Source organism: Anopheles merus, chromosome 3L, assembly GCF_017562075.2.
Source record: "Anopheles merus strain MAF chromosome 3L, AmerM5.1, whole genome shotgun sequence".
In the NCBI taxonomy this organism is placed as follows: Eukaryota; Metazoa; Arthropoda; class Insecta; order Diptera; family Culicidae; genus Anopheles; species Anopheles merus.
In genome coordinates, this window is record NC_054085.1 from 39,165,725 (window position 1) to 39,192,317 (window position 26,593).

At 47.6% G+C, this 26,593-nt stretch overlaps 1 protein-coding gene across 10 annotated transcripts in view; it reads right to left on the reverse strand.

The window, feature by feature from the left end:
* LOC121600437 (low-density lipoprotein receptor-related protein 1) overlaps positions 1 to 26,368 on the reverse strand; it is an 81,140-nt gene extending 54,772 nt beyond the window's left edge. For 2 of the 10 annotated variants that reach the window (XM_041929027.1, XM_041929018.1), the window contains exons 1-2: positions 25,078 to 26,368; positions 24,059 to 24,914 (exon numbers count right to left, since the gene is read on the reverse strand). In XM_041929027.1, coding sequence (XP_041784961.1) covers positions 24,059 to 24,803 — 745 coding nt within the window. In that variant the 5' untranslated portion in view covers positions 24,804 to 24,914; positions 25,078 to 26,368. The remainder of the gene's footprint in view (positions 1 to 24,058; positions 24,915 to 25,077) is intronic. The other 8 variants (XM_041929019.1, XM_041929025.1, XM_041929024.1 and 5 more) reach the window with 8 other exon arrangements.
* Positions 26,369 to 26,593: the final 225 nt, after the last annotated feature.

Here is a 26,593-nt window from a genome sequence, read left to right on the forward strand (position 1 = left end):
ACGAGCTGGAAGGAGTGGAAAAATGTGAGTTGGTTTATTTGGTGGCTAACCAACACCATCATCACACCACACCAGAGTGTACCACTGTCGCAACGACTTATCCGTGCAATGACCATGAGCACTTCACCCCAGAACCATATACCGGAATGGTTTCATCCCCAAGCCGATGGACGGAAACGGTGACACGGCAGCGTAAGCGGATATTTCTCGGTTCCTGTTCGGATTCGTAATCGAGGTGATCTTAATTTTATCACCAAGATACGTCCCAAGCCAGTGTGTCTCCATTAAACCTGCTGCTGTCGTCCAGCCCGTCCCCGAAGATTGTGTACCAGACCAGGCGACCGCACGTTCTTTTCAGTTCCTTCGGTTCACTTGCTCGGTTGATTGCAATTTTGCGTCGATACAGACGTAATAAAATTCAATTCCATTTCCTTATCTAGTAAAAGGGGAAGGCGAGAAGACGTGAACGAAGGCGAAAGGAAGGAAGAGGAAGCGTACAGGGTTGAGGTGCATGCGGTGTACAAACAAGAACTGGGAGGGAAAAAATAGCTCCTGGCAAAATATCTTGCCGAACTTATGCCCGAAGCGAAGTAGAGTAAAAATTATTTAATCAATTTCTCTCAATACTGTACCACTTCAGGCTACTTTGCTGAGTTGGAAAGTGCCTCAAAAACATTTTGCAATATCCGGAAGTGAAGGTAAGGTAAACGGTTCCTCTGTAGTTCCGAGCCATATTCTTTGATGCTACATTGATTTTAAAGCGACCAGTTTATCGTATTAACTAATCTGTGTGACGAGTCTGGCAGCTAACTGTACGATTAGCTCAGACCAGCGGCTATGCGTAAGGCCCTTTAATAGAAATAAAATAGCCTTAAGGTTAGCTACCAGTCGACATACCCTAGCCTAGCATGTCTTCTTGATTGATGGACTTAATTGAAATTTGTGAAGACCGCTTCTTTCGAGCCGTGTCAGACGATTTTTTCACTTCCTGAAGCACTCTAGCTTTCTCATCTGCTTCCATTTGCGTGTTTCCAACATGACTGTAGGATTTGCCCTGTTTTGTATGCTTCCTTAAAGCTATACCTGACAGCATTCAGCAGTTCTTATCACCATATATCAGATACCGGCGCGACATATTTTGCCGATGTCATTCCGACTATTCGACCTCTCGTCATGCATTGTAGATTGAAGTCACTTCCTTCACCGTCACCGATGGGGGGGGGGTATATTTGAATTCAGGCAGCGGCAGAGGAGAGCAAGCGACGTGACAAGCAAGCATCAGAAAATGTGCCCACAACCATCGCTCTAGAGACGTCGTCCGGGAAACGTCCGACCCAGCGTATATACCAGTGTCGAGTCACGGCAGGGATGACTTTCGAAACCGTCCTTGTCGAAACCGGAAACGTGGAAACGCGACCATCCTTCCTTTCCGATTATTTCAATCCCAGATGCGAATTCTGCCTTCGTCATAATTTAATTTAAGTTAATATTGTCATCCGAGAGGACCTCTCATGACACGACGTGCGAAAGTGTGTGTGTGTGACGGCAGCTGTAAAGCGAACCATATATTTCATATCCTCCTAGTGTACCATTAATCTTCTATCGTTTTATCATCTACCTTTGCACAGTCAAATCTTAGACATCCCTTGAATATAGAGAAAAGTAGCGGGCGAGGGCTGAAAACTCGCAAAAAGCATCATCCAACACGGGCCGGAGTAAACACAGGACCATCTGCCAAGCAAAGCAGTGAACGGTAATCTCATTACTTTCTCCGATTTGTTCTACGCAATGAACGCAGTGAAGAATCTAATACCAATTTTATTCAATTTCTAACTCCACCAGAACTGCCGGCATCGCTATCACGTTTCGGTACATCTGGATTCATTCGTTCGGGCATGGAATATCGTACCGCTACCGTCACTCGATGTACACAATTTTCCACACAACTTCACAAGCCGAGATAATATTGCATCGACAGTCCCGCTGGCATACACAGTGGCGCACTGGTCTATGCCACATGCTGTAGACCGCGCAAAGGCATCGTTCCCTTATCGAAATGTAAATTCCATCATCGACATCATCGTTCGACGTATAGGACAAATCCCAGCCCACGGCATGCGCTATACAGTATGGTAAATATAGCTTTTGGATACATATGATTTGAGCGATTCTTTCGTAACGATGGCGCAGTTTTTTTTTCATTCGACGTATGTTTGTTCGACAAAGAATGAACCTTCAATTCTGCCTTGAAATGCTATAAGTTTTGCACAATTTTGTCCTAGAAAAAACTAAAGGTATGTTCAATAAGTTTCTAAAAAAAGTATCCGATCGTCCATCGTTTACTCTGATAATAGCTACTCTTTCAACCAAACACATGCGAAACTTAACATCATGTTGTGTAACTCATTTTGTTCTAATGAAGCAAGAGTAATTTGAGCAAGCAGCAATGTCGATCTTTGCCCGATTCAAAACGTAAAAAGCACACATATACTCTGTTTTATAAATTCATCCAACACTGCTGCTAGCTAGTCGCAAAGAGCTTAGCACAAGTCGCCGAAATCCAACAGAAAGTTTTAAGTGATTTCTCAAACTCCGCCACCCTCATAGCTGGCAAACGATGGGATTGAACAACTTCATCCTTTTCTCGCAATACAACTTACTTCGTATAGGAGCTTGTCTCAACGTGTGTCTGTGTGTAGCTGTGTGCAGGCAAAACTAAACAAAACTTGTTTGCCCATCTCGGACCGAGCCAGCTGGCCAGTGGACAGGCACCATCATACGCCATGAAGTTGCATTTCAAGAAGCATCTTTTCTTCTTCATCCTCTCTCAATAGTAGCCGCGTCAGCGCCATCACCATCATTCGTGGGGATGTTCGTCAAACGAAGGAAACTTTGCGTCACGAAATCCTCAATAAAAAAAAACTTTTTCCTTGCTGTCCTCGCCCACTGTGTCCAGGACCGAGCCAGAGGAAAAGTTACCAACTAGGACTCGTACCGGGAAGGATGATCGCAAATAATTTTTGAACAATTAGTTATGTACACCCACGATTATAGGTTGCTTACTGATATCATTTTACCGTTCGAAATACACTTGGAAATGCAACACGTCCTCCTCCTGTGGCAACTCTTTCCAAGAACTCACTATGGCCGTTCAAGAAACGTTTATGGTACGCCAATTAATTATTCAAATTTTATGCAATGCCAATAAAGTGCTATTTTTCTTGCAAAGATGCACGATTCACCACCGTTAACTTTATAAAAAAGAATAACTATTTTTGCATCCAGCGCGGTTCATTGATCGACGGTAAGTGAGAAGGACAGTGAGAGAGAGAGAGAGAGAGAGAGAGAGAGAGAGAGCAAATAAAAAACCATCAACACATTCCATCCTTATCAGCCCATCTTTGGGTCAACCTTTCCGCTGATGTTGGAAGCCGTCGGAAAACGGTGCCATTTGGCAGGAAATGGAATGTAATGGACACTTCAATCCCGAAACGATGCTCGTTCGCTGATGGCTTCAAACGGAGCGGTGCCAGCAACAGCAGCAGTCACTAGCATTGCTGCTTCGTTCTTGTGGCCTTTCCCTCATTTGGCGTCAAACGAGCGTGCCAGCGAAGGCGCCGCCAAAGGCAGCGCGATATTGGCGCACGGCGTGCCACCGTAAAGCATCCGACGAAACGTGAAACTAGCGACACCACCATGGCATAGTTTCCAATATCTTCCACCAAACACAGTTGCAGACCGGAAGGGCAAAAAGCTCGCCCGGCTGTATCCCGAACCTACGGCAACAGCGCGCGCAGAACCGAAACAGCAAGGACAACAACAACAACAAAAACACGATGAAGATGAAGCTAAAATGAACATTCGTGCCAACTGAGCTGTAGCTAGCAGTTCGCCAATATTTGCTCCACTTCCGGGGTGGGACGCAGCTAGCAAAAACCAGGCCATTGGGTGAAATGAATGCAACCATTCGATTTGCTGGAAACCGGCCGGGTGCAAACGTACGAACCAACGGCGTCAGACAGTCCTGTTTCCGGTTTCGCCCGCAAAGCGCTACAGCTGTCGTTCGTTGTCGGCGTTCGCAAAACGCTAAATCGTCGCGACAAGAGGAACTGGCGAAACCCTCGAAATGGGCTAACAAAAACGACACATCACAAGCTGGAAGCCCTCGCTTGCCAAGAATTGAATCGTCGATGCCAAAAGCCGTCAAGAATTCGGTCATCTGTCGGCACGGCAACGAGCCACCACGTGTGTTCCACCGAAGATTCCACCAAAGACACCGCGTAACATAACGCCCTCCCTCTTCCTCACTGCCCACTGAAGGAGCATTAATCTGAGGGGGAGAGCACATAAAAGTGAATGCCACTCCGTGTGCGCTAGCGTTCCGGTCGCATAACTTTATCAATTTGGCACATAATATTTCATAGTTCCTCTTCCATGGAAAAACTTTGGTACATTACCTAAGACTCGCTCTACCGCCGTTGCGGAGGGGAAGACGTTCGCGAGCATGTTACCATGGGCACCAAACTAATACACAAAAAAGTATCTCCCGCCAGTTTCGTCTACCCCGGCATGATTGAATAGGTGCCTCGACAGACGTGTGACGAAATTCGCTCACAAAGCAAAATCCTTCACTGTAACACCGGCTTCCTCGCGCTTTTGGCGTACGAACGAAATGTCAAGTCGAGCTCGTCCTAAAACCTCTCTGGTGCACGACCGCCGGTACTGCTACTTCCGCCACGTGCGTAAGCTGATGAAGGAGTTAGCACCACGGCAATCACAATACGTTGCGTCGGGTTGCCGCATCAAGTGCCTGAAGAGTGGGGCGGTTGGTGGGACCGGTGCAAACAGCGAACTCTGAAGTTGTACAAGAATTTTCATTATTTGCTCCTTCTCGCGCAAGCTTCGCGCAATTTGTATGGAACGCAAGGGCACCTAAAGCTATTGCTGCTGCATCCTCTCCTCCCTCATCTCCCCCTGTAGGGTCCTTGGTAAATGCGAGAAAATGGAGACGGAATGGAGGAAGCAAATATGATAAAATTAAATGCTAGCGCACAAGCTCGGTTACGAGGAATTTGTTGAAATGTTTTCCATTGCAGCAACGGCAGTCGCAAAAAAAAACAATACTAACACAAACGACAAAGTTGGTGAAGATGAAGCGAATCATCAAGACGATGATGAAGATGTGCAAGATGGGGTAAAGTCATTATGTTTCATTTCCTGGAAGCGTTATTATGTTGAGACTGCTTCGAGCAGGGGAAGGAATTATTGGCATGGTGATACTTTCTCCGAAGCGCCATTACGGGATATGCTAGTTCTAATTGATAGAAAAAACAATTCGCGCGTGAACATCTGAATCATTCGTACAAGTTTGCGTGGGATGTTCTATATGTGACATGAAATTGACACTTTTTTTAGTTTGTGTTTACTGCCGTATATTTTTTTTAATTACGAATGTTTTCCATTTTAATAACGCTTGTCAGTCGAATGTCATTGGATACCCATCATACTACCCAACGTTCCAATCTACATCCTTACATCTGACATGTAATTATTTTACATTAAGCATCAGGCATCAAATATTTGAATAAAAAATCGTTGCTGCCTCTTCCATTTGACGGGCGCAATAAAAAAACGTGCCAACCACAGCACGTCCGATGAACACGTCCTGTTACACAACATGGCAATAATCACCATCCTCGCATGCACGAACTTTTCTGCCGAAGTTAATATTGGATAGGTATGTTCTTTTTCGATTTTACTCCTCCAAACGTCGCGTGCCACAAACACGTGTCACACGATGAAATAACCTGATCGACGGTTCAATATCGGGGATGAAGCTCATTTTCGTTTAAAAAAAACCCTTCCCAAATACCAGCGGTCGCCAGCCTTTCCAGTGGGCAGCCGTGAAATTCATTACCGACATCATCAAATGCATTAACAACCGCGGCTCGGCATTTCACATGTTGCTCACCCTCGCTCTCTTGCGGGGTGGTCGATAACGCATGATTACCCAGCGGCAGGCCTCACCCCTTCGGCGTTGGCAGCAATTGAAATTTTATTGCTCACGCTGTCATGAAGTCATAATTTTCCCAACAATCATCGTGGTTCCGATTTTTCAACCTCTCAAAGTCACCAGAGCGATGGGCCGGCGGTTATCAACACGTGCCACCAAGCCTGTACTGTACTGCATGTTCTACTATCACCCTCCCGCCCAGTCCTTCCCCCCCCCCATCGTTCAGTGTACATAAACACAGGCGTCAAAGTAAATACTTTTCAACAACTCTGTGTCTAAGGACTAGGGGGCAACATTATTCCTACACAAAATTGCTGATGGATCGATGTGTTGACACGTTCGCATCGCAAACAAAACAACGATAATGGGAGCTGGAGTTAATAATTTGCATATTTTGATTAGAATTACGATTAGCTGCGATGCGATGCGGAAGCCCCTTAGGAATGTAGCTGCAAATAACAAACCTATATGCTGGCGTTTGTTTTTTTTTTTTGTGCTGCATGATGCACTTTCCTTACAGAACCACACCAACAATGGTTCTTAATTATGCGTCTACTGATACTGGGTTTGATTATTCATATTTTGCCCTATTCGTCCAACAGACAAAGGAGTGTATCTTGCTAATGCAAACAAAAATCATTATTCACGTTCTCCGGCGTTCCCTTACGCTTGCCAAGTCCTGCCCAATTGTGAATCCTTGCAAGCATTTTAATTTGAAATTCTTGCTGCGTTCGTCGTTGTCATCTCGCTCCCTTGATACACAAGCTGTTACCTGCTATTCAATATTGCTCAGGCGCCCACACACACATACACACAAACGAACGAGGTGTACAATGACTGCAAATACGACGTGTAGCGAGCATCCTGAAAACCAGATCAGCCTACCAGGATCGTCACCACAGGCACAGGCTTCTATTGGGGTAAGGCGCAGCAGCTCTGCCCAGCGCGGCTGCCAGGGCCGAAAACGAACAGCCTGCAAGCTGTGCTCATTTGCCTAACCTCATACGCTGGATGCTGCCGCTAAGCCGGGCTGCAGTTAGACGAACTCATCCTTCTGCCCATTCCAAGTTGCGTGCTAGTTACTGGTTCGTGTGCACCGTAGAAACATGCTTTTCTATTTACATTCTCATTAAAGTCTCTGTCGCCACAAGCAACGAATGTAGAGCAAGATCCAACCACAATAAGGGTCCAGCGCTCCCCGTGGTCTCCCGTAGATGGGTTCCGTTTGCTGCATTTTTCCGATAACCTCCCCTTTTGCGTGCAGCAAGACATGAGCAACGGTCGCTCCACCACCTACTGCGGGTCGAGGTCCACTGGTGTAATCCACTGCCACTCTTGCTAACCCCATAAACCCCCATTTTCTGCTGTTTTCCGCCTTCATCATCATGCACCAAACGTTTTGCTGATGAGTTGGCCTTGTCTTTGCTGTCGGGCAGAGTGTGCCGGGGTGAACCCACCAGAACCAGAAAGCCACCATAACCAGGAAGTGCACTCATGCTCTCGGTGCGGTCGAACAAAACCATTCAAAACTTCATGCTACACCCGCCGCCTGCCTCCCCATCTCCCAAGAAGGAAATTGAAAAAGTTTTCTTCTGACAGATTTCGCCACCTAACCTGTGTTCGCCTCTTCTTGTGTGTTCTTTTTTTTATTGTTGCTGTTGTCAGTGAGTGTGTTGTTTTTGCCGTACTACTTCGTTCCTTCTGGGCGACATTACACAGCACATAGCGAGTGGGGATGGGAGCAGTCGCGCCCCCAGGCTTCGGGCAACCAAACCGAAAGGCTTCAACTTTCAGTGGGTTTCCTTCCGGGGCCCCGGATGCGGCAACCGCACCGACACTGGTAGCGGCAGTATAGTAAACTCTTCGTGCTCTTTTACTTTGGCAGGTTAACGAGATTATAACAAGCTCGAAATTCAATCAGTCCGATCAGATTTTCCAACCCTCGGGAGGAACTGGAGTGCGAGGGGGAAAAGCGGTATAGTACGGGCCGGCAAAGAAGAGGTCAGCTCCGTTTAGCCGCTCGTTTAGCCGAGCCAGAGGAGAGTTCATCATTCATTCTGTGGTTTTTGAGGTCGAGTCAAGGAAATGGAAAAGGTGACTGGGGCTCACATTTTCTATTATTTCTCAATCCTTTCCTAGCGCAACGGCAGCAGCAGAACGCCTTCCTTTGCACGACACGGCCGGCATTCCCGCCAATTGAATGCCAATGTACATCGAGACGAATATGAAAATGAGTCGTCTACTGCCTGTCGACGCACTCAGACTCTTGCCTTCACGGTGCAGGGGAAATGAAGAGTCTTGTTTTAAGGAATCTCAATCTACCTGTGTATCCACCTGTTTGCAGCCAAAACAAAGAGAGCAGAGGTGCGCTTTTGTGTTTACGAATTTGCTTGTCTATCTCACCAGCATGACTTTTCTCCGGTGGCTTTTCATGCCTGCGGTAAGCAAACTGTGTTGCCGAGCTGAAGAAACACAATTGTTTCGCATTTCAAAAGGGATTTTCACAAACCTAGTAGCGTTTGTGTGAATACCGCTGTATTTCGTAGAAAAATATTGTCTTTCATTTAATATTGTGAACAAAAGAATTGACACAACGATAACAGCATACTTTACGTCTTTCATACAATAAAATTGAAAATGAGCATCAATCCGGCGTAATTCATAATAATTCACAGGATAAGAAAAATCGATTTCAATCCCGCAATCTCATTCTATTCTCATCATTAGCAATCGCTGGTTGACCTTAATTCTCTCAATTATTGTGGCATCCTTTTCCCCTTGTATTTGTTCAGCTTGTGCAGATAGTTGATCACGTTGGTTTGATTGCCGGACGGCGACTAAAATGACCACAAGTTTGTCCATACACCAACCACGCCCTTTTCCTGGGTTGCTGCTTGTGTCAAGTGCTGTCCTCGCCGGCACCCGCCACTCGATAAGATAAACGATGCCAAACGACGTCCTTAATCTTATTTTAAACGCCTGTCACTTCTTCCAGCAGCAACGAAAATAAAGGCACGTGTGTTAAAAGCAAGAGAATAAGCGATAGAGAGTGAGAGAGATAGAGATAGAGAGAAAGGAAGCTACTGCTCAACCGTTAGGTTTTGTGGCGTTTGTTGAGTGGTTGCCAAAATTCGGAAATTGTAGGCTAACGTCAGCAAACAAACCGGTGTCACTTTGCTGATACAAACATGCATTTGCACACGTGCCTAACACCTATCGAAAACAGAGCCTCCAAGAACGTTGCACCGTTGCAACACTGCGAAAGGGTGCCATAAGTCGGCTTGAAAAGTGCACAGTGTTCCCAGTGTGCGTCATCCCCTCTATTCCCGGTACATACCAATCGCTGTACGAGGCTGACCACAACATTGGCTGGCGCATTCAGGAGGCCGTCTGCTAGTCATTCGCATTCGTCGCTCGTCTGCACTGTTATTATTAATCATCCAAAGGGAACACCATAATTTCGTGGTGCATCTCAACGTCGTTGTCGTAGAGAAGCGGTTTGTACGTACAAGGAGTCGGTTGCCTCGTTCGGTTGGCAGTATTCTTCCCAGGGACCAAGGTGTAGACGATTATGGAAATTGTTCACCAAACAGCAGGACACTTGGCAGCAACAAATCCGTATCTTCGGCCGCCACGGCTAACAATCGCACTCGAAAGATTTAGTGCACGAGCTTTACTAATGAAGGGGTTTGGGTTTTTTGGATCAGATTTGGATCTTCTGTGCGATTCAACCGAAAAGTGTGCACAAAAGTGCACTGCAATCATTTAAAGTTGCTTGACTCAAGGCCAGTTCAATTGTTGGTAAGGTTTGTGCATAATTATTCAAAATGCATTTAGTATTCATTACTTCAGGGGCTAGTATAGCAAAACGAGTTCAGTAAGTGTAGCACAAATGTTTCCTAAAACAGATTTTGCTCTGAATAATCTCTTTGCTAAAGCACGATCGCAAATGGCAATTCCATTGTGTGCACTGGACCATAAACAGTCGTTTGGTCAACCATCTTTCCGTCGTGTACCACAGCACGCACTGCAACGGATGCAACAAAAATACGGAACAAAGACGGTCCACTTGGCAAAGTTAACGTGCTCAGGTCGTGCAAGTGCCACAAAGAGAGTAAAAGTTCACCAGCATGCCAGAACTGGGTCATTGATGCTCCAATACTTTGGCACTTTTGGCTCTACCGAACGAAACACGGCTTGCACGGTGCAGAACGGTGGCAGCACGGAAAGCGCTTCCACAGCTTCCAAGTGGACCTATGTGTTGTCTGTGGCATAGATGCGCCCTGTTGAGGGCATGGGTCGTGCGCCGTAATGAATATTGACTGGAGAAGAGCGTATACCGTGTCGACCCAAGAATATCCCAAGCACTAGAGATTTATGGACAAAGTTTACATCCCTCTCCCGTGGGGAGGCTGCTGCTCGTTTTGTGGAGGAGTGAGTTTGCATTTACGTAAACGATTTTTCACTTCCGCTAACGCACACAATTTCGGATGGTAGAAGCAGTAGACGTTGAAGGGTAACATGCTGTAGCTAACGGGTGAACTGGAAGTAGTATCTGGTTTGGAAATAATAATAAAGAAATCGTAGTACAATACCACCCTCTCCCGCTCCATAGACGTCGTCAGTGATAACACAATCTGCACCAGCCATAAAATGAATTACTTAATTAAAGGTTCCCCCCAAAAAAGGGGAGCCTATGCCTTTATCAGAAACCTATACGGGCTTTATTTTTGAACATCTTTTTCGCCACCGGTTTCTGGTTGCTGGCGTGGTCGAGGTTACAAGCAATAAAAATCATGTTAAACGCCCTATCCGGCTAAGATCCTTAAGATCTGAGGCTGAGGGTGATAGGTAACGATAATAACGATGATAGCATCGTTACCGTGGGAGCCATTCTCCGCAGATCATCCGGCACGGCACGAGCTCCAAAGGAAGCAACGCTGGCCCCATCATCGTTGAGTAGCTTTACACTCTCATTTTTATCGCTCGCTTTACATGAGGTAGGCTCCCCATGGTAGATAAGAATCAATATCTCGCCAGATTTACGTGTCACTATATTTTAACGCGCCTTCGCCACCGGACGACGACGAGCGGTAGTCGTAAAATTTCTCTACGGGCGTTACATAATTATCACTTACTACCAATGTTGAGTGATAAAGGTCGTACGCAATCAGTGGATCGGTTAGCTAATAGACCATCATACATCGTAAAAAGCGTTTGAAGTAAAAACAAGGGGGAAGAAAACCTTACGTTACCACGAAGAAAAACGTTAAATGGAACGACATCAAACGAAAACGGTTCAGTTCAGTGTTTCGGTCCTTCATGCGCCGTTCCCTCCGGAGAATCTCGCTTGATTTCGTCGAACCTTTTCATTTCCGACAAGAATGTAGACAAAAGCAAGCCCAAGTGGGGGAAAACGGCTCTATAGACAATGGATCCCCGTGCATGAAATCTGGCACAAAAATTGGTAAAGGAAGTGCGACCCGACATACCGTGCGACAGAAGCAATAAAAGGACGAGAAGGTGTTATAGATCGCTGCCGAACAGCGATAAGCCCATCACCTGACTTCATCTTCTTCCTGAGTAGAACGTCAAACTAACGAGCACTACCGGATATGGCGCAAGGCGGAGAGGCAGTAGAGAAAGAGAAAGAGATAACAGGAGATCAAGTGAAAAAGTGAACACTAAACGAATCAACTTCACCAAACGACACACACGCCCGCGCGACGAGGTGAGCGAGCCCCGTCCCAAGACGCTATCGACATCTCAAACGATGCGCACTGATGTTGAATGTTATTGTTATTAGCATCATTATTTCCCACCGGCGGTGAGCGAGTGACGGTATACCCATCCGGGCCTGGCTGTAGTGACGATCGCAGCCACATAATCGTGGCGATAAAGCGACTGATAATAATGATGAAACAGTTGATGTCGTTGCTGTTGGTACGCTCGTGCTTGCCAGCGTGAAAGACGATGCGGTGATGATGATGATGGCGATATTGATGGCGATGGTGATGAGTGGAGACAATTTATGATGTGTCGCGAGGATTAGACTATAACCCATCCGTGAAACCGGTTTAATGGCAAAGATTAATTGCTTCACACCCGGATGCGGAGAGATAGAGGGGCTCTTCACGATGTCTAAATATCGTACCAAGAAGGCTGTCGATACAGGTAATGTTGTAATAAGATGCTTCTGCACACCAAACGCGTCGCGTGTCTTGTTGAGTGAAATTTTCATTATGATTCCCTCAATAGACGGTGCAAGCACACACGTAGTGTGAGAAGGATTAAGATAAAATAATTATCTCAAATCGATTTATGCTAACAATTCTCTTGTCTCTGTACCCGGCGCAAGACAAGCTGTGCTCGTGTTTAGTTATTCCGACGAGAGGTTTTATTCAGATTAAACAAGAACCAGAATTCCTTGCTTCACAATACACACGTTCATTCTGCACCTCGTATTCACTTATCAACTTTCCCCCACCGCTACCAAAGCTAACATGTTTTCGGGAGGGTTCGTTTCTAAATTAGCTCACGAAGGCAACCACCGGCAAGAAAAGGTAAACATCGGTGATATCTAGAGCCCACCGCTCGCACGGTACATTAGAGCACTCGGGGTCTACCATTGCCCCGTACACCACCTGCAGGTAAGCAGCCGGATGGAAAGTGTCACTCAGACGCAAAGGATAAAGTTTGGAAAGTGCTCGGGAAGCGGAGCACGCCGTACCAAACGTACCTATCAGTTACAGCATAAGCAGTAGCGGCGCCACACCGCAACAAGATGCCAACAGCAAGTTATTTACCGACCAGGGGAGAGGGGGGGGGGGGGAGGAGTCAAACCGACACAACCCGGAAACTAGCAGCCGTTCTGCTCCTACCTCCAATCTCGGCGCGCAAGTTGATTGCGCAAAAGCAGAAGCGTGATAGAAGCACGACCCGCTTCCCAGGCGGTAAGTTCGTCACAGTCTACCGACGGTGCGTCACAATAGTCGAGCGTCAAAATTTGTCCAGCATTCAGGTTGACCCCGGTGGTTCAGCATCGTTGCTCGGGCGGGTGAGTAAGACACGCGGTTGACCAAAAAAGGCGTACTGTGCGCGGCGGATGTTTAGGAAGGTTGTGTTCTAAACCCCAGCCAAGTAACAGAGTTACGGCTACGATGCTCATGGCCCACGGAGGTGCGTGATAAGAGCTTGGGCAAACTGTACTGTTTCACTTCTGGCATCAACAACACCACCACCACCGTCACCATGGAACCAATTCTCAATGAGTGACTTTAGCTGCCGCTCGCTTCATTTTGGTCGTACTGGCGTAACCGGCATTAATTAAAAATTCTTCAAATTCTCTAGACCGAGAAGCAGCGCTCGGAGGGGCACATTACGCCGGCACGAAAAAATAGCAACTGAAAGCAAACATTCTTATAAACCTTACGGTGCTACTGTTTATGGCGCTATTCCAATTTTTTTTTGTTCAATAGTTTATGTGGCTAAAATGTACATTATTTCCTCTATTGAAAGCGGTACAAAGTCTTGCTTAGAAGGATTGCGGTGGGAAACATTTCACTTGAATTTTATTACCAGCCCAGCCCGAAATGAGTCAAGGCTGTAGTCACTATCGCGTAGGTTAGGTTAGGCTGCTTCCATGCCATCGCAGCCAGGACACACTTTGGAGCAGTTTTGTGTCTGCCTGGGAGGTCGTTATCAACGATCGATGCCCGGACGCATTTGTCTTCGCAAGCTAGGAAAGCTACTGATAAGAATCCGTAAGCTTGCTGCATATTGGATTTTTTTTGCTTGTAATACAGAGCAAAACTGCCCAAGAAGAACATAGACGTTAGAAATTGCTCAAACAAACGACGTACTTTTGTACATCATAGGCGAAACCCTTCCGAACCGTATCTGCGCATTTGATTCTTCGGCAAGTATCGTCTTCGTTACTTTGCTCCTGCTGCTACTCCAGCGGCAATACTCTCACGACCTCCTCCGGACTTATGCGACTTAAATCAATTGAATCCAATTGAAAATGCTACCAAGCAAGAGCTCGCGACCCGCTCCAACTTTGACAAAGAAAAACGCGACCGCACCGACGCAAGCAGCGCCCGAGCACGTGTGACGGTGGAGGATCGGATGTACCGAACAAGTGGAACAGTTACTTGGACCGATACTTACAGCTGATAGAATAATTGCCTACTTGAATCTCACTCAACTTCTCGGCGAATGCTTCCATTTCTTTGTGACACATATTTACAACTACTTGTACAGATTCCATTCTTAGTGCTGGTAAAACGTAATACATCTTGAGAGTTGAAGTTGCTGTAGCTGAATTGATTACCTTTCTTCTCGCTGCGCACGCCGGGCTGGTATTTGACTTTAGTTGTGTAATACGCAACGCAGTAAAAGAGAACCACCACTCCGGAAACAGTCACACAGTTTTTCACTTCTTTCCCTCACTACTATTACATGGGCAGATATACACACCGAACACCATTTGTCAACGCTGGCGCCACTCATGCCACACGAAGCTTTCGAGAGCGCACCAACGCCGATTTTGAAGCGCACAATGGTTCGGTTTGTGAATATTTAAATGGATCCATTTTGCTCCGTCAAAGGCCATTCCAATTTCACTCGACAAAAGCATCGCTCACAAACGCGCCCAGAGCCTCGCAGCCACGAGTGCCGAGCCGGGAACGAAAGGGAAAAAATGTGTATTTGTCCTGACCACAAAAGGACAAAAGGATGGAAGTTCTCCGCATCCAATTACAGCTTCTCTCCGCCCAACCCCCTCCCCCCCCCCCCGCTCCTCAAGGGACTCACCCTTCTCAATGTGCCATGTGTTTAGCTAACTATGCTTCCCTCACACATGCCCTGTTAGCGGGGAAGGAAGCTGCTATCAGAATGCGGTTGATGGTGGAGTGCCTGTGAAAAGCATGAGTGTGAGCGAGCGAGGTGGCTTTGTAAGCATTCGGATCAGAATTTATGTGATCATAGAAGAGCTTACGACAATACAAAACCACCACGCACGCCGAGAACGCCACTGTGCCGAACGTCGTTGGCCTACCGACACTAAACATTTTCCACCAAACGCACGTCCCTTTTCTTTTCCTTCTCAAAAGGGGAAAGGCACAACAACACACACAAACACACATACATACACATACACACAACGTGTGGGTCTTGAATTGAAGGATATGCTATAATATGCTGCGACGGGTATGGACGGTGCTGCCTGGAGAATGCTCGGAGCAGTTAACAACCCTTTTTAGCATCACACAATAGGTGTCAAGAATTGGGCAAACTTTTCGGGCTATGCGCTTATAAATACACTGGGGAGCATCAGAGGAAAGCGGTGGGTGGTGAAAAGTTAGACGATAGTTTTTTTTTTCATACCGTACATGTCGACCGTGCGATCATACACGTTGCAATGAATGGCGCTTACTTCAGTCGGCAACCAAACGGCGAATAGATCCGTTATGCAATTATTTGTGTGATGGATGTAGAATCCGATATCGAGCTTGATTCATACCAAACATTGCACAACGTGTGTTCTCCATATATGTGTGTGTGTGTGTGGACAGCTTGGTGCGTCTTGGTTTAATTACTCACCGACCAAACAAGGACTGGCCAGTGATGTGGTAAGAGTTCTACCCATTCGGTAAGCACGTCGCTGCATATCATTTGCCGCGGCTTAGTTTGGGATTTCTACGCTACGGCCCCCACAGGCAGGCAGCTGACTAATGGATGGACACGAACACGATGCGTCATCATGCATTCGATTTTATTACTTTCGCCTTCCGCTGCTACTTCTGCTTTTTGGTTCAGGCAGAACAGCTGATAAATCAAACTCCCTACACTTTACTAACGTGTGTGTGCGTACTGTCGTACTTCTTGTGTGCTTTCCGATTGACGAGCTCGATTTAAGCATGATTCGGTTTGTTTCTGATTCACACTCAGCAGACCGTGATGATGAGTGTATGAAAGATATGATCCACTGCTACCACACTATAGCTCTTCTAGCAGCAGGCTAAAAATTGCTGTGGTTAATAAAATAGTGTACCATTGGAGGTGGAATCCATCCAGTACCAAACATAAAAGACACCACACCCGGCTGGACATTACTGCTGGCAGCCTAATGGTGTCACGTTCAGTGCCAGTGAGCTGCAACCGGACAACAGAAGCCAGCCTCCTCTCGTCCATCGAACCGATTCCCAGTGTGCGCCGCCACACACCGATGGAGATTAAATTTCACCCGAGCCGAAGTCCGTGACACAACCGAGCCGTCAAACGGCGATGGTGTCACATTCATCACCCAGAGCGGCCCGAGTTTATTGCATTCGCTTGTAATTATGGATGCATGATGTATGGGCAGACGCGTTCGTGCTCGTGCAGAGCGGTCTGTGTATTATCGGTGACTTCACTCTTGCTGAACACACTCGCTACGCTACGAGGTGTATGGTTCAATTCTACTAATTAACTGATGCGTTCTCTGTCGCTTCTCATTCGCTACAGTCGTAGCCGGACGCTTGCCAGAACAAATAGAATAAAAATGTACATTGTCTGTTAGATGCTGGGATGTGTTGGAAGTGTTTCGATGGATGGTTCCAATTGATTGAGACATATTTTGTTCGAAAAATAAAACAGTGTTGCCCTTCAAAGCCGACATCAGCTAAATATAGCTCTTAATAACCGATACAAAGTCGAGTGGAAGCTGCCTTGATTCTGTAAAGCCATATCTCAAGTAGCTTCAAGGGCTGGACGTTTCTGGCTTAAAAAAAACATCAAAATCAAAAGCACGAAGTGCAGCAGACACAAATCCAACATGGTTGTGGTTTGGGGGTTGAACAATACAAATCATTCCATTCCCTTTTTCTGTACACTTTTTCTTTGCTATTCACTTGACAGAGAAAAAGTTATGTTCGCTAATCAAATGATACCTCAAAAGTGTACGCACCACCACCACCAACGGAAATAGATTTTCGTCCCAAGGGAAACCATGTGCACAAGAATGGGAAAATTCTTTTGAACCGACTTTTGGACCACCATTTACTTGAACAGTTCTTCATCGCGTTGGGGTTTTCTGTGGCACACAAAAGAGCGCGTGTCCAATGTAACTCATTTCATACCTCACATACGTCACACACACCGGATGTTAGGGTTGGTGTACAGTCACACACGCTACTGGATGAGCATATTTTGTGGTAGAGTTGAAGCGAAATCCCTCCAGCATTTCCACGGAACGTGCAACATACTCTGCGAAGGGATGTGAGATCCATCGACCACACACACACACACACACACACCCACACATCCATCCGATTGTTGTCCATTGTCCTGGTTGCGATGGAAAAAGGCATGAAATCCGGTCCAATGTGGGTGACGAGCGATCCACCAAAACCACCAAAACCCTATTCGCACGCTGACACTAACACGTCGTGTGTTACTGATGATGATGATGATGACGATGTTGGTCATGTGATGTGGTGGAAAATTGATACAAATTTGATGTCCGCTTTTTGTCTACCAAAATGTATCTCCGACGCCGTCGCCATCATCGCCCCTTTCCCCGCCCTATATTCTTTGCTTTGGGCCAACAATAAAAGGTCCAGGACTTTCATTCGCTGCTTCTGTGCTGCAAACGGCACACACAGCACGACAACGGTGAGTGCAGATGATGGGCGATAGTTGTCTGAATCGGACTGGGCTGGAGTGTGCATTAGTGTGGGGTGAAGACGATGAGGACGAGTGCCATACCGAATGGAGTGGACAGGAGCTGGCGGAAAACCCCGTGCGGTGATGGGAGATATTCCAACTGATTGGGCTTTTGTTGGGAGCGACCGAATTTGAATAGATCCATCACTTGCGGCGCTGAAGTAACGTTCAGCTCGGTGTTGGCAACCCTCTGACACATGGATCTCGTCCATCCGTCCGTCCGTCTTCGCCTTCGGTTCGGGGGCATCGGTCCGTTCAGCAAGGTAATCAAGGACTCCCGAGGGAATGGCAGAGAGAGAGAGGGACGGCTGGGTCGGACGTTGATACCGGGAAGAGGCACCACCGATGTGCCAGTTTTCCATTGACAGTGAAATTGTAAAGAAATGGGAATGCTCGAGCTTGATTTGCTGGAAGCAATTTAACCTTCATTGGTTGTGCCGGCGGCTTTGGCTTTCGTTGGGGCGCCATTTTGCCAGCAAAGGCAGAACCGCACCTACCACAATAAGGTTTGCTAGGACGATCGAGCCGGAAAACCTTCCATTTGGTTTGATCGCTGTTGCAGAAGTAGTGTTGGTTGAGGTGGACTTCATGTTGCAACATCTGCGAACGATTGTAGCCGCAGCCAGGTGGCGGCCAGGTACGTTGGCGTACAATTGCTGATCAATCATCAAGCTGTCATATTGTCTTTCGGTTCCCTTACGTCCTTATGTACCACCACAAATCCCCAACCCGAGCGTGGAGCACGTGTGTGTGTGTGTGTGTGTGTAGGGAGTACAATTTTCCGCCGTTATGACCCATTCTGCAGTCGCCGTCTAATGTGAAAAGCAATCAATGTTCAATTATTATGATGATCACCACGGGGCGATGATGGGAAGGGACGTTTCATTTCATTAATTAATTCTGTCTTTCGCCCAAACACACCGACAGCGAGCAGCGCCACGGCAGGACAAATTGTGATGCTTCCAGCTGCTAATTACGATGAATGATGGTACTTGTATAAGCATTAATCATCATACGATAAGCAGTTGCTGGGGTAAACATCGAACGCAGAATACCCATTTTCCATTCACAATTTGTCTTCGCTAGCGCGTTCGTCTCTAGCGCGCCTGCCAGACAATCTCGCCCTCGGTGATGTTAATTCACGATGAAAGCGCACCAAGAGTGAAAATTGATAGCACCCAGCAGTACGAAAATGCGTCTTTGTAGTACCGAATCAATAAAAAAAATCGCAATCAATTGTTCGCAATCATCATCAAGCCCTCTTCCAATGCGAACTACTACTCGAACAACATCTGACTCAATTGCTGCAATAAAGCCACCGCTGCCCTCGACTTACTTTGATTTTGTTTGACACCTTTATGGATTACGGCATCATCGATCGGAGGGGAGAAAAACAACGCCTCGTCGACCGGGAAACTCGCCGATATCCGTCCCTTTGCCGGATGAATTCGTTTTATTTATTGGAGATAATGTACCTCATTGCTCGGCTAGTGAGTAATCACCGACCGGCAGCGCAGTTTACACGTGTCATCGAGGCGCAATATTATCCTAGCCAACACATCCGTGGCACAGAGCACATGTAACATGTAATCCAAGAGGGAACGAAGGCTGACTCGTGGCGCCAGTTCCTAAATGGATTCGGCAATGTGGGGTGCAAAAAAAAAAGACAAGCATCCCACCGGGCGGCACACACACACACAAACACTCAAGACACACGTAGGGCGCCACCACGGGCACTCCCTCCCCGGCAGTCCCACGGCCGGTTCTTTCTCGTTCGAGCAGTTTTCTTTTTTCCTTTTCTTCCGAATCCACTTTCACCTGCTCCCGCTGGGGAGAGATCTCCACAGGAAAGCGCCAGGCCCGGGGAACGGCAAACCATGTCCCTCCCGCGTAAGCATGGTTGAAATTTCCTTCATTTTCATCGTTGAACAAGCGCGGCATCCGAGCGTAAAAGACGTATTAGGAACGGAAGGAAGTGGAAAAAGACTCCATGATTTGCGGGCGAACAATCTACGAAAATTGATTTCGCTTCCGTTTTCGACCGTCGCCGCTACTGCCGTCTAGTCCTTCCTATCGTCTCATGGTCGCCATACCGAGACGTGCGCGTGAATGAGGAATGCGTATGTGTTGTGGCGCAGCATGTCGCTGAACAGGGGGCAAAAGGGAAGGAAAAGCGAAACGGGAAGGAGTAAAAAAAAACAACAACACTGATTTGCCGTCCCCGCACACAACACTCACCAGACGGGCGCCATGCCAAACGGGACGAACACACACACACACACACACACACACATTTAGCCCTCAGCATTCCCGATTGGCGCTCCGGCCTGTAATGAGGTACACGTATCTGTTCATTATTTCTTCCCCATGTTCGGGAAAACGAGGAACCCACTTACACTGGTGGCCACGCTCGTCGCCGAGGACACGCGCGATATTTGTTGTTGGTGTTGTTGTTGCTCCTTCATCACCGGGCGAGCACGACTGGCGGTAAATCCGATTGGGAAGAAAATTATTGAGCCGTGTAGGGAACATCATTTACGGTAAGGCAGCTTTACCGCCATTTCCCGGTGGCACAATTTGCGGAGGATATTTCGTCCGGGATATCCGGGGGGAGGGGTGGTCGTTTTGCACACATCATCTATTTATCATTTAGCGTTCCTAGTTTGGCGTTTTCGAATGCGGAACAATTTAGCAAGTTATTAAAATTGGTATGTTGAACACACGACAGTGGAGGCCAGTTCAGTTGAGAGCATATCATGTTTTTTGGACTTTTTTTTTTGGGTCGCCCCTTCTCTAGACGCGCAGAACAATAAAACACACCCAGACAGATTGCACACTGTAGATTACCACGTTTACCCTCAGGTGTGCAAACAGACGGACCCCGCGAGAAGCATTATAAGGTCACGAGAACCATTTGCACGGAGGACAACGTGAGGGGGTTGTTCCCGTCTACCAGAGAATGAGAAGGAGAGAGAGAGTGGGAAGCGATATAATCTGTGAGCACAGATGTGTATGTGGTGCGCCCGTCAGCAGAAGGGGCATATGCGCGGTCTTATCGTAGTGTCCCCTCGCGTTCCCAGGACCCTCCGTCTCGCGCACCGTGAACTCAGTGCACTGAAACATGGTCACAAAAACCTTCCAAAAGTGCAGACATTCTGTGCAAACAAATGATTCCAACCGACGCAGCCGTTTCCAAATTGCATGGGGCGCGGGCTGGTCCGTCGACCAAACAAAACATATCTATGATAGTGGAAGTTTTTCTCTGGCAAGGCGCGGTATTGAAATATATTCATCCGGTTTCCATTTAGCACACATTTCCCCCATCGATCAACACTGGCACTGCCGCTTGGCCACGGATAGAACTGGCAGATTCAATAGACTAAGCTCCAGCAGACAGCCACCATCATCATCATCCTCATCAGCAGCAGCAGCAGCAGCATCAGAAACCGGCACACAAAATGGATTCATTTTATTCTGCTACCATTGCATCAGCAAAAATTCCACACATTCATACCCCGACCCCGACAATTACGCGGCATCCAAATAGGATTATGAAGCGCTCCTGCTGCGCATATCCTCCCGTTCCACCTGTTACGCGCAACCACTAAGCGTTGCCCGCTGCTGCAAACTATTCGTGCGATAAAATTTGGACAAACGGCCGTGGGTACTATCTACCATTTTCACCGACCGGTTCAATACAGCCTTTTAAATACTCACAGGACCACCACCATTACACATTGATGCAAACGAGGGTAGGTAGTAAATCACTTTGCGAAAATCACATAATCGTAATCGGCTTGTCTGGCAATAGTAGTGCTGCGGTGTGGTGTTGGTGGTCGACAACCTATTTGACCATGGAAAATAGCATCAACATTTGTGATATGAAATCAAATTTTGTGCGGCGGTGTTCGTGACAAACAACAGCTATGTAAAAGGGTTTGTCGTTTGCGCTGTACCGGGGGGAGGGGGGGGGGGGCTTCATTTGGTTGCTGTAACCCCACGCGGTCTGTTGATAATAATGTGCGCGCAAATCCAATTACATAGCAACGTTCGGCAACGTGGAAAATGGAATTTTCAATTCGGTTACTGCTTTTAAACGATCACGGTTGGAGCAACGAGCTGCAGAGTGCATTAATTCTTCGCCGAGGAGAAAATAACTTTCAGCCATTTTTGGGGCACGTTTCTTAGAACCATCATCAAAAGCAGCAGCCGCCATTATCCCAAGTGACATACGGGGCGGGGTTCGATGTGGAATTTGAATAACAGATTCAAAAAAAGGGGGTAAAAACTTACAGATCGATTCCACTACTTCGAAGTCGCCCGTCCTCCCGAGAAGTTTCGTAGCATTAATCTACCCTTTTTTTACACGGGTATCACCGAAATCACACACACACACACCAGACCGTACATTATATCATTCTCGAACGTGTGCGTTCGCTTTCGTATTAAGATTATGGGCACGTTTCCACGAAATAGAAAAGCGCAACCCCCTTTTTTCGCGTACTACTTCCCACATCCAAGAACGGAAACCGAACCCAACTCAACCCCGACCGGAGGTGAATGAATTCTGCCGAAAATTGGAATACATGCATGCATTACACATGATTGCCTTGGAGATGCGCATCGTGCCCGTGATCCGCGGCTTGCGGTAAGGTGTCAAAGTTCGTGTACCGCAAGCAGCAAAGGGAAAACGTAACTTTTGTTGTACGTAAGATTGCGATTTGTTTGGGGTGTTTGGCGCTTATCTCGCGGCAATGCACACGACACGTTTCTCCCTCCGGCTCGCTGGATGATCCTCATCGCAGCGCGATCAATGGTCCGACCGCTTGGGAATCGATGTGACGGATGGTTGTGATTAGAACGATTGATTGATTCCCCGTGCGCCCTATCATGCCGTCGGTGTGTGGGCTGGTGTGTGTGTGTGTGTGGCGTATGCCCTGGTGAACTACATCGCTCGTATACACCGGCCCCAGGAGGGTTTGATTGCGAACGTGCCCCGGTACCGATGGTCGGCGGCGCTCGCTTGCTCTCCTCGCGGGAAATATGCTGATAAGACTGGATGTTCTCGTCTTCCGTTTGCGAGCTGTCCCATCGCCGGTCGATTTCGGGACGAAGAATGTGTTTGTAAATTTTGTTCCTGCTGCCAGCGCTGACTGACACAGCAACAACGTTATATCATAATTCTGGGATGATTGAACTCAGAGGACACAAACAAGAGGGCAAAGAGTATCGGTCCGACGGTCTTCTCGCAAGGTCTTTCTTTTTCTTTTTCTTTCGTCCATCGTGCCATGAGCAAAGTCTTATGCCGAGCCAATTTGTATCGCCAGTGACAAATAACTTAATCTAGTTAGAAAAAGTTTGGCGAACCAACCCGACAGGTCCTCCTTCCTCTCACAACTCGCCGCAATGGGGATACATTTGCACCAATAGTCTTTTTGTTTTACTTTGCCAAGCACATCGTCTACTTCGGGAAGAGTGACAAAGAATGGTTCAATCCGGTTCTCGAGGCCAGAACGCGGGGGAAACAAAAAAAAAAAAGAATTGAGCAAAGAAAAACAAACCGCAATATAAACATCGCGCAAACATTTTGCGTAAAGCATCGAATAGGAATAAATAGAAGACGAAGAAGAAGAAAAGTACGCGCTACTCCGTAAAGAATTTGCGCACAGAAGTTGAACTCAAATTTCAAGCCTTATTAAGAACGTTCGCGAGGCAACGCGCAACACACTCACGCGCGTTGTTGTTTTTCGCTGCTGCCGTATCTCGAGGGGCATTTTTACTGGTAAACACGCACACCACACGGCCAGCAAAAAAGCCTGGCCCATCTCAGCCGGCAGGGGCCACTTCCAACCGAGACATTAAGGTTTTTTCGGTTTTTGGTGGAAGATTTGTTTTCGTGTGTGCTAAGAGCGAAAGCGAGCTGCAGGCAGAGCTCTGGCGTAAGAGAGGAAGAGAGAGAGAGAGAGAGAGAGGAACGGGTGCGCGTATGTAACAAGCGGCGTTCCATCCAGGTGATCTCATTGCGTGTCTTTCTGAAGGAGGGAAGGCATTGGATTATTGCTTTTCAAGCAGCAAATCTGTTTGTACGCTAACAAGCTGCTTCCTAATTCCAGCTCGGTGTACTTAGCCGCGTTTTTTTCACTCTCTCGCTTTCGTTGCTTGTCTTCGTGCACCTATGGGTTTTTTTAAGAAGAAGGGGCTTCTTCTCCAGCCATGCCATGCTCGATCGAAATGCTAAAATATTTGTACGTTTTTAAATTGCTGCCCCATTACAAGTTGGCTGAACATAAATATTTTTTCTTAGGTCAAAAAACACACACACATACACCCTCAACTTACCTTGTGCTTCCTCGGGTGATGCTAAGGACGTTTGTTTCGGTCCCGGGTTCTGCAGCGAACGGAGCACCCGTCGATGATCGGAACCGGTTTCGGTGGCCTTCGTCCATCGGGTCGATGCTGCACTTGCACCTGAAATTTGCACACTGGCAGTGTCGGGCCCGGTCAATGACACACCCCCCACCGCCATCACCGACGTGGCCGCCAGCAGTGCCAGCGTGCCAACGGCAGCCAGCAGTCGCGCGTTGGCGTGCGCCCGACCACCGATCCCCGACGCACGGACGCAACCATCTCGCTGGCCTTGTCGTTGGCGTTGCCGCTGTTGTTGTCGTTGTGGCAATGGTAGTTGCTGTGGTTGTTGTTTTTGCAGATGATATTCTGCCGCCTGCTCTCCCTCCCAGCCGGCGACAGAACGAACGCCAGGACGGGAACGATCACTTCGCCCGCTGGCGTACATCATGCTGGCGCCTTTTTTGCTCGTCACGTCGCGCGTCCCGACGCCGGACGCACCAACACCACCGCCCACCGGCCCTCCTCCGTCTCCACCACCTCCCCTTGCTTCCGCACGACAGCAACACCACCTTTGCGCGATTGCTTTTCTTTGGCGAACTCGGGCCGCCGCCGCCTGTTTTACGGCCCTTGGCACAGGCGCACCGCGGCACTCGCGCACGGAACCGATATCGGCGTCGAACGGTGGCAGAACAAATACAAGCACGCACTCGCTCACATGCATACACGACACCACCATCCACCGCGATTGCACACCTTGCAATTTTATTTTTTGTGCTCACTTTTTTTCGTACTACCCGCTACACAGCACTCTGAGCCAGCAGGCTGGCAGCAATCATTACACAACTGGCTGAAACAAACATTAGAAACAAGAATTTATTAACAACACATACACACGCACACACATACAAAAAAAACACGTTCATGAGACTTTGACGATCGTATTTTTGGGAATGCTGAAGCCACAACAATTTTGGTCACAATTTGTTCACGCTTCGTTCACTCGTTGCTACCTTTGAATTGTTTCGTTGTTGTTACTGGCAGGTACGACCACGATTAGGGAGAGTTTCAGACATACGCTTGTCGAAAAAACACTCAAACGGGCCTAAAGCTTCGGCGCACTCCGAGATTGAACTGATCGAAAACACGCAAATCGCGCAAAAGAACGGAAAGCGGATTTGCTCTCCTTCTTCGCGCGCGTGCTGTGTTCCTACTCTTCGCGGCACGGCCGTTCGCACCCCTATCCCATTCGCGTGCAGCCGTCTCCTTCGCGTGCGGATGCTGCTGAGATGATGCGCGAACGGTGATGCTGCTGCTGCCAGAATGAAAACTCACACTCATACATAAATAGAGAGAACGAGAGAGCCAGAATGAGAAAGACAGGGAGAGAGCACGCGCGGTTGTTAAGGAAACGATCAACGGCTACCCAGAGAGGCAGGACCGCCGCGGCGGTGCGGTTCTTCTGATGATGGTTCACACAGCACCACGGACCAACACAAGCAAGCATAACCGCGCACGGGTACACCCATCGATTGATGAATGTGTGGCTATGTTGCTGTTGCTATGTTTGATGCCTGCTGAGGGCAAGCTGGGCAAAATTTTAATTGACGCCGTTCACGAACCCACTCCGAACTGGGCAACGGGACGGAAGAGACAGGTAAGTGTGAGTTTTTTTTTTCTTTCTAAGGTACGCCAATTTTCGTGGCCTTGGTGCCACAGACAGGAACTGTGCGGTAAAAAAGAGCAACAGCCGACGGTTAAGCCGGTGTTTATGGGTGTTCCTGGTCTAAGTGCATTTTTTTTCAATTGCTCACCGTCCATGTAGGACTCTTAACTTGTTGGCTGCTCACTCCTGTTTTCCCCGGCACTTTACATCCAATTTTCCGTTGAAAGTGTACCGAAACGGCAGCAGAAGCTCAGCATCGCAACATCGAATCAGAGATTTATGGTTCGCACAGTCACACACACGGGCGCGTTCGACTTCTTCCTCTTCTGTCTCGCACACGAACAAGCAGCAAAGGTAAACAAAGGTGTCAACAAACCGCACCTGCCCCTTTTGGCTACCCCTAACGGCACAGCACACACACGGAAAGGTTCACTCGATTTCCCAAATTCACGAAACACAAGCGAAATCAGTTTTACAATGTTTGGTACACTTTTGCGTAGAAGAAATGCTAGTTGGCGGAGAAGAAATAGTTGCGCGGCGGTTTCTTCACCAGCACTCCTCGACGGACAGCAGCGGAATATGCTTGCTTCGATTCGGAAAATACAGCCATGCCGCCGTGAGTCCAAATTGAACTGTGTCGTTGTAGTGGTGCTGCGTAGCGTACGTATCCGAAGGCGGCCGAACCAGGCTCCGCTCGCTGTAGGTCTGTCTACACGAGGTACGTAAATAATTCCTGGCTCGTATTTCTATCTCAACGCTGCGTAAACACGTTTTCTTTCGTCTGAAGTGATTTTTACGCACTTGCAGAGTTTTTGTTATCATTTTGTCTTGTAAAGATTAAGTTTATTGAAAATATGTTACCA